The 8,721-nt window shown below is 44.3% G+C and overlaps 1 protein-coding gene across 1 annotated transcript in view; it reads left to right on the top strand.

Annotated features, from left to right (window-relative positions):
* The window catches only part of Prep (prolyl endopeptidase), a 124,795-nt gene extending 119,852 nt beyond the window's left edge, over positions 1-4,943 (top strand). Inside the window, exons 14-15 of the mRNA XM_008850296.2 lie at positions 1,517-1,673; positions 4,253-4,943. Coding sequence (XP_008848518.1) covers positions 1,517-1,673; positions 4,253-4,547 — 452 coding nt within the window. The 3' untranslated portion in view covers positions 4,548-4,943. The remainder of the gene's footprint in view (positions 1-1,516; positions 1,674-4,252) is intronic.
* Positions 4,944-8,721: the final 3,778 nt, after the last annotated feature.

Genomic DNA, 8,721 nt, shown 5'->3' with positions numbered 1-8,721 from the left:
CCAAAATAATTGGTTTAAATATGGGAAAGGGTGGGGCTGGAGATGGCTCAGTGGTTAAGAGCACTTTTTGCTCTTCCTGAGGACCTGAGGACTATATAACCACCCACATAAGGCAGCTCACAAATTTATTAGACACCAAGAAGTGTCAGGCAAAATTCTGCCTTCTCAAGCTTTACTTCTGGTCAGAGGAGTCAGAGGTAAACCAAGGCCCTAAGGCTAGCATAGGTTGTTCAACTGAGAATGAGCAGGCAGGCTGTGTCCTCAGTGGGCAAGAAGAGTGCCCCAAGGCTAAGCCAGCTTGAACAGATCTCATACTTGGCCTGTAACTCAATTGAGCAGAGAAATGTCAAAGTAGATGAAAGCAAGCTGAGGCCTCCTCAACTCCGGAACCTCACTGGCTGGACTAGGCTGTGGCTCTGGAAGTCGTAAGTAGGTTTTGGATATACTCTGGATTGCAAATACCAGGTAAAACAGAACTATGAGTGAATCGAAGATTTCATGGGACATTGCAAATGCCATCTGATTTGTGTTGTCATTTACTGATTCACAGACTTAACTCCTCCATGTTTTTGGAGTTTCATATTCAGAAATTGATTATGGCTGTTAAGCCAAGTTCCTTAAGGAATGCACAGAGACAGACTTCTTGCATTAAGATGATCTGAAAGTACACAGTCTTAACCCTCCCACCCCCAAGTAAAAGAATTGGGGACCCTGGGTTCGGGCTCAGGCTTCAGTAACTATGTGAGATGAAATCAGAATAGGGTGGGGACTACAGGGGTGGGTCTGTTTGTTGCTTTGCAGGAGGCAGCAGGAGTCCAGATCTTTTAACTGCTTCCTAGTCATAGCTTCCCCTGCCAGCGTCCCCCACCTGTTAACCACCGGATTAGGGCGCTTCTGCCTCACTTCCATCGCACCCCAACTCAGCAGTAGTGGTCAGGATGTATTATTGCAATGGCTCATTCAGTCATCTTTCCCACTAAATCTAGTTTTATTCACTGATACATGTTGGACCGCTGCCAAGGCATATAGCAAATATTCAGTGTGTGTGTGTGTGTGTGTGTGTGTGTGTGTGTGTGTGTATGTATGATAACAACAGACATGGAAAAGCAGTATTTGAAAAACAAGATAAAATTGCCAATATTTTTTGGAGCCCTGAGTTGCATTTCAGTCCCCCTCCTGCTGTGGACTGGTTCTGAGATCCCGTGAAGTTCCTTCACCTCCCTCATTGCCTGTGCAAGCAAGTTGAATGGGAGAGAGACACATAGTTTCTTCAGAGGATCCTGGAGCAGTTCAGCTAACTCTCCCACATTGAGACTCGCATTGCGGGAGGGTGTTAAAGCTCACAGCTGAGATGCCCCACCTTCCCACCTTTCGGGCTTGTTGGAACCTTGGCATGAATCATTTCTGATGGATTCTTCCTTTGTTCCAAGGGTGAATACAACTAGTGTGAACGTATTGGGTTTGTCTAGACATTTAATGATAAACAACCTCCCTATTTTTCTGTCTTGGTTTTCAGCGGCTTGTGCTAATCAGCGTCCTGACCTCTTCGGTTGTGTTATTGCCCAAGTTGGAGTGATGGACATGTTGAAGTTCCACAGATTTACCATTGGCCATGCCTGGACCACTGATTATGGGTGCTCAGACAGCAAACAGCACTTTGAATGGCTTCTCAAGTATGCTTTCTTTGCTGTTCATGTATATACTGTCAGAGATCTGATATTGCAGTAGTGACCATAGTTAACAGGGTTAGTGTTTTGGGCTTTGATTTGCATATAATTTATAGCACAATAGAGGTTATGGTAATACCTTCCTGTTTTGTTTGTTTATGGTGCTGTAGATTGAACTTGCACATGCTAGACAAGTGCTATAAGCCATAGCCACACCCCAGACTCACTATCTTCCTTGTTTGAATATGGTCTCTAACAAAAAGAAAAAAACAGTAATGACGGTTATTTACAATTTCTGACAAACACTAGTCTAGGTTATGTTATGAAGGGACTTGGCAGATGAAAGAAGGGTTAGGGTCCCCTAGAACCTGAGAGCCATTCTGACCCATTGCCATGAAGAAGTGGAGAGCTTACTCCTCCATCCACATGAGACTAAATTCTGCCAAGATCCTGGGTCTGGAAGTAGTTCTTTTCCAGAGTTCCCCAGAAAAAGTGCTGGTATCCCATACCTTAATTTGGCCTTGAGACCTGAGCTCAGGTAGCCCAGACTGAGTGACATAAGTGTTGTTTGAAGTGTTGGTAGTAAGTTGTTACTGCACTTTTTTATACAAAAAGGTATAAGACCTTATGTCAATGTAGAGATTTCCTTTGTAAATCAAGAAATCAGGAAATAAAAAAAGTATACAAATACAGTTGAACCTTTTTTGTACTCAGTGTAACTGAAGTTAACCGACTATATGTAGCTTGGGGACTAAGACCTCTCAAAACACAAGAGCATTTTGAATTGTACATTCCTACTTGGGGTTTCAGTGTATCTTGCTGCCCCAGGGCTGAATCTTCTTTTCCCTCCTGCCAGTAGATGAGCTGGGATTTCAGCCCTGCACGTTAGTTACAAAGGTCCTTAAGGGAACTCCTGAGTATGTCCTTATAGCCCGTCCAGAATATTATAAAACATCTCCAAAAGAGCTGAATCTCCAGGATACAGAATGCCTAGGTTAAATGAAGCCTAACAGAGTGTCCTTTCACAGAACTTGTCCGCATTTTTAATAGGCAAGGTTTCCCACACTTGTGTCCACATAGAACCATTGTGCAGAGGCCAGAGTTGGTCAGAAAACAGATCTACTGCTCCCAGCCATCTTAGGTAGTGAGAAACTTAGCCCCAGAATGTTTTATACTTTAGGTGATAATCTGAGCAGAATTTACACTGCTTTTATACTTCCATTTCAAAGTAAGAGACTTTAATTATTGGGGCAAAATATGAAGAAATAATACCCAGATGTTTCTCTCACTTAACTATTGCTTCTTTTCTTCCTTATCTTCTCTCCTCTCCCCTCTCCCCCCTCCTCTCTCCCCTAGCCCTTCTCCTCTCCCCCCCATCTCCCCCCCCTCCCTCTCCCCTCCCCTGTCCCTTCTCCTCTCTCCTCCCTCCCCTCCTTTCCCCTTTCCCCTCTCTGTCACTTGCTCTCCTGCACGGTCTCTCAGCTTCTTCCAGTCCCTATGCAGGGAACTCGGGCTGAACTTGATGCCTTTGCAGTTCAAAGGTGTTCTTCCCCTCCCCCCCCCACCTCCCCTTACAGCAGGGTCTCCTGCAGCACCAGCTGGCCTGACCATATTCTCACAGAGATCTGCCTGTCTCTGCCTCCCAAGTGCCCACCCACTTACCTTATTTTTAAACCCTTTCTTATCAATTTACCTTTGAAACTGTGCTTCATAAAGTGTCTCCTCTACTACTTTCTTTCTTCACCAAAAGTGATTTCTTTGCTCAAGGCTCCTCAGTATGCAGATCAACAGTAAGGCCTAGAGAACATAAAAGTGTCCTTCTGTTCTAGTTAACTTTCTGTTGCTGTGATAAAACACTGACCAAAAGCATCTTGGGGAAAGGAAAAGGTTTATTTAATTCACCTTTCCATATTACAGTCCATCATCAAGGGAAGCCAGGCCAGGAACCTCGAGGTAGTACCCGAAGCAGAGACCATGGAGGAATGCTGTTTACTAGCTTGCTTCCTCTGGATTAGCTACTTTTCTTATCTAGCCCACGTCCACCTGCCCAAGGGTGGTACCTCCCGCAGATGGCTGGGACCTCCTACATCAATTAGTGATCAAGAACATGCCCCACAGAAAAGCTACAGGCCAGTCTCATGGAGGAAATTCCTCAGCTGAGGTTCCCTCTTCCCAGTGACACCATAGTTTATGTCAAGTTGACAAAAACTAACCAGCACATTGGCTAAGACCACAGCATTGAGCCTGAAATACAAGCATGATAGCTTTTAGAGAGCTGCTATACATGGTGGGTTCCAAGTCATTCAACAGAAGAGAAACAGGTAAACAGATACTATGAAAATATTAAACTCAAGACAGTTGGGTTATTTCAGAAGCCCTGTGAGTTCCTTTTTTCTATAGCCCTCCAAGGTTAGAGCCAAGTAAATGAGCCAGCTCCCAGTAATCGTTGGCTACATGCCCCTTGCAAGTGAAGAGGCTGGTAAAGCACATAGGTCCCCATATGGTACAGTCTTCCTAGGCTGTTCTCTGGAATAGCTCAGCTCTCCGTGGCCACTCTATCTCATGGAAGTACCTTTACCTTGCAGATACTCCCCACTGCACAACGTGAAGTTGCCTGAGGCCGATGGCATCCAGTATCCATCCATGCTCCTCCTCACCGCTGACCACGATGACCGCGTGGTCCCCCTGCACTCCCTGAAGTTCATCGCCACACTTCAGTACATTGTGGGCCGCAGCCGGAAGCAAAGCAACCCTTTACTCATCCACGTGGACACCAAAGCAGGCCATGGGGCTGGGAAGCCCACCGCCAAAGTGATAGAAGAAGTTTCAGATATGTTTGCATTCATAGCACGGTGCCTAAACATCGAGTGGATTCAATAAATGGGATTTCCAGCTCCCTCCCAGCAGCCACAGAAAACCTCAAGGGCTTTCACACCATTCTGACCAATGAACCACTGGGCAGAATGCTGCCCTGCGTGAGCACCGTGCCTCCGCTCACCAACTGCAGCCACGCAGAACTGCTGTGGGAATTTTATCTTTTCTAGGCTTCTCCTTTTTAGTGGGCCCTTGTTGTTTCTTTCCACTCTATACAGGCACATATTTTAAAAAGGATTTGAAAAAAGGCATGCTTGCATAAAAAGCTAATGAACATGTTGTGAATATTAGATTTCTGTAATAAGGGTCATAGTTGGGCGTACTCATATATAACAGTTCAATGAATTTGCTTCTATAACCATAATGTACATCATTAAATAAATATGAGAACTGTTCTCAAGAGAGAGACTTCATCGCAATACTAATAGATGCTATTTAAGAGTGGGAGGCTTGATGGGCTGGAGAGTTCGCTCAGCAGTTAAGAACACTGACTGTTCTTGCAGAAGACCCAGGTTCGAATCCCAGCACCCACATGGCAGCTAACAACTGTCTGTAACTCCAGTTCCAGGGGATCCGACAGCCTCTTCTGACCTCCATGGGCATTGCACGACACGGGTGCACTTACCTACATGCAGGCAATACATGCATACACATAAAAGTAATAAATAAAATTTTGAAAAAAGAGTGGGAGGCTTGGAACTGGAGAGATGGCTCAGATAAAGTGCACTGACTGCTTTTGCAGAGGACCCAGGTTCTATTCCTGGCACCTACATGACTGCTAACAACCATTCCCAACTCCAGTTCCAGGGGATCCGACACCCTCTTCTGACCTTTGCAGGCATTATACATTAAAAGAGTGGGAGGCTTTAGTTTTGGTTCCTTTGCTGTGAGAAGCAGCCCTCAAAATGCAGGTGACTGAATGTCAGAATGAAACATTTTACCTTTATGCACCAAGTTAGTTTCCAAACAATTAGTCAGAATCTTGGTACTGAAAAAAAACTAATCCACCACTTTAATGGATACGTCTGTTAAAGATGGCCCACTGGCTTTACCATTATTCACCCAGATGAAGATCAGAGGCTTTGGTTTGGATGCATCTTTAAAAATCTATGGACTAGGACTGGAGAGATGGTGCCTTGGGCAAGAGTATTTGCTCTGAAAGCCTGAGGGCCTGAGTTCAAATCCTCAGCACCCAAGTCTAGCCATGACTGTGAGCACGCCTGTAGCCCCAGAATAAGGAGGCAAAAACAGGCAGATACCCAGAGCTTGCTAGCCAGCCAGCATAATCAAAACTGAGCTTCCCATTCAATAAGAGACCCTATCTCAAGGCAGTAAGGTGGAGAACAATAGATGACGCTTGGGGCTAGAGAGAAGGCTCAGCGGTTGGGTGCTCTTGCAGAAGACCCAGGTTTGCTTAGCTCCTGTAGCTCCATTTCCAGAGGATCTAACTGTCTGGCCTTCACGGGCTTCAGGCACGCATGTACACATACATGCAGGCCGAACACTCATTAAATAAATCTTAAGACACCTGATGTTCTGTTCTGGCCTCTGTATGCACACGGACATGCACATACCTACATACTCACGCATATGCTACCTACACACATACTCTATGGACTTTTGGAAAATTAAGATTATTCGCCTTTTTGATGGCCTGTGTATTGATTTGGTTAGAGTATTCCTGGAAATTAGAGACTGGAAGTAAATTACCAAGACAGATACATTTATCTAGCCTTATCTTACAATTGGAAACCTCAGTATTGCCCAGGGTGTTTCCCCTCACCAACTACTTTGCAGAAATATGGTTGTACTTATAAAAAGCTTCAATTTGTGCCCTCTCCCAATAAATTTCAAGGAGACATTGTGCCATTCCTCAGGCCTAAGCCTTGAAAAGAACTTTGTAGGTGTGTTTAACCTTTCACAAATACTGCTCCTTTGTTTATCAGTTTGGAAACGCAGTTTTAGTTTATATGAAGAAAAGCCTTTTTGTCTTGCTTTATTAGATGTGATTAAAATACTACCTTTTTTTGTAGTATCTTAACCTTACACAAAAAACTTGCAACACCAATCATTCCAATGACTTTTACCAGTAAGTCCCATCTTCTAGATCATAACACATATGCCTTTAAACATTGTCTCCATTTTTTTCAAATTGTGATCAAAGATAAGATGCAGGATTTTCTTTCATGTCTGTTACTACACACCAGCACAGCTGAAAAATGGGACAAGGTTTGCTCTTTCACTTCTAGAATCATGCAGGGACATGGGCTGGAAAGAGTAAACACAGCCAGGAAGGAAGCTAGAGGTCCGGACACCTTGACAGAACTTCAGGGCTAAGGACAACAGGGACTTACAGTGAAGACATGCTAAGTAAAGGGAGGGCTGGAGACATGGGTCACGGTTAAGAGCACTGGCTGCTCTTGCAGAGGGCTAGGGTTCAGTTTTTAGCACCCACATAGTGGCGACAAGCCATCCATAACTCCAGTTCCAGGGGATCTGATGCCCTCTTCTGGCCTCTGCAGTTACTGTACATATGCGGTACACTTACATACATGCAAGCAAAACATACAAATAAAATACAAATACATAACAACAACAAAAAGAAGCCAGGCCCAAATGACCATGAATGGCTCTGTCCAGAAGAGGCAGCAGTGGGTCACGGGTCATCACATTGTGTGCCTGGAGTGTGTACACTTTGTGCTATGGAAGCTATACTTTAATAAAGATGTCAAACAGTCTCTGATGGTAACAAAAAAGCAGCAATAACTTCTGAAAGGGGACCCTTCAGGAACTGCAACTGGAGAACTGCAATGCCAACTAAGAAAGGCGGCTGACAGGGAGCAATTGAGATAAAAAGCTTGCTTGTCGAGTGTGGCTAGGAGGATAGGGCTATTTTAGGAAGGGGCCTTTATGTCAGAGTTCGCATCTCAGGGCAAAGCTGTCCATCTTCCTCCAGTGAGCTTGCTCCTTAGATGAAAAGTCAACCTGCTGACACCCTGCTCAGAATGTGCCCTGTGTTACTGACTTCAGTGCTCAGCAATGCCAGGCATCAGTAGACTCCACTGCAGTGCAGAGGCCATCAGGGAGCCCCAGGGTGGACTAAGCCCACCCCTAGCTGACTCCACTAACCTTGGTAAATGACTGGGCTCCTGTTCTGTCAACAGAGCAGGGGAATATGGGTGGCCATTTGTGGAAATTCTCAGCATCAACCCTTGGAATTGTAAACAAATGATTTAGGAAGTTTTTCTCATGAGTTGGTAATGAAAATAACTCTTCTAGTAACAAAGGAAACCCTCTAGTCGTTTCTATGAGACAAAGTGTGGTTGACCTGAAAAGGTAACATCAAAACGTGATAACCTCACAGGACAAGAGTCAACGAATGGGCCTCACTACTAAGACGCTTCTTACACCACAGGATGCACCCAGGGAAGCCAGCAGAAAACCCACAGAACGGGAGACAATCTTCATCAGTGGCACATCTGACAGAGGCTTAACATCCAGAACATATAACGAACTCAAAAAACAGAATCAAGACAAGAAGCAACCCAATTAAAAGATGGACTAAGGGGCTGAACAGAGAGTTCTCAAAAGAAGAAGTAAAGATGGCTATGAAGCATCGTAAAAGATGTTCAACATCTCTTATAATTAGGGAAATGCAAATTAAAAACACTTTAAGATTTCATCTTACTCCAGTCAGACTGGCTAAGATCAAGAGAACAAATGATACCAAATGTTGGAGAGGATGTGGGGACGGGAACACTCATCCACTGCTGGTGGGGCTGCAACCTGGTTCAACCCCTATGGAAAAAGCAGTGTGGAGAACTCTTAAAAAACTACAAATGAACCTACCATTTCACCCAGTTATACCACTCCTTAGCATATACCCAAAGAACTCATCCTATTGCAGAGACACTTGTACATCCATGTTTGTTACTGCTCTTTTCACAATAGCTAAGAGATGGAAGCAACCTAAGTGTCCCTCCATTGACGAGTGGATAATGAAAATGTGGTTCATTTATATGATGGAGTTTTACTGAGCAGTAAAGAAAGATGAAATCATGAAATTTACAGGTAAATGGATGGAACTAGAAACTGTACTAAGTGAAGTAACAGAATCAGAAAAAAAAAATCGACATGTTCTCCCTTATATGTGGATCCTAGCACCAAACCCTGATAAGTG

Source organism: Nannospalax galili, unplaced genomic scaffold, assembly GCF_000622305.1.
Source record: "Nannospalax galili isolate Female #2095 unplaced genomic scaffold, S.galili_v1.0 scaffold324, whole genome shotgun sequence".
Classification (NCBI taxonomy): domain Eukaryota; kingdom Metazoa; phylum Chordata; class Mammalia; order Rodentia; family Spalacidae; genus Nannospalax; species Nannospalax galili.
Note: the sequence above shows the minus strand (reverse complement) of the source record. Positions and strands in the feature narration are given on the sequence as shown.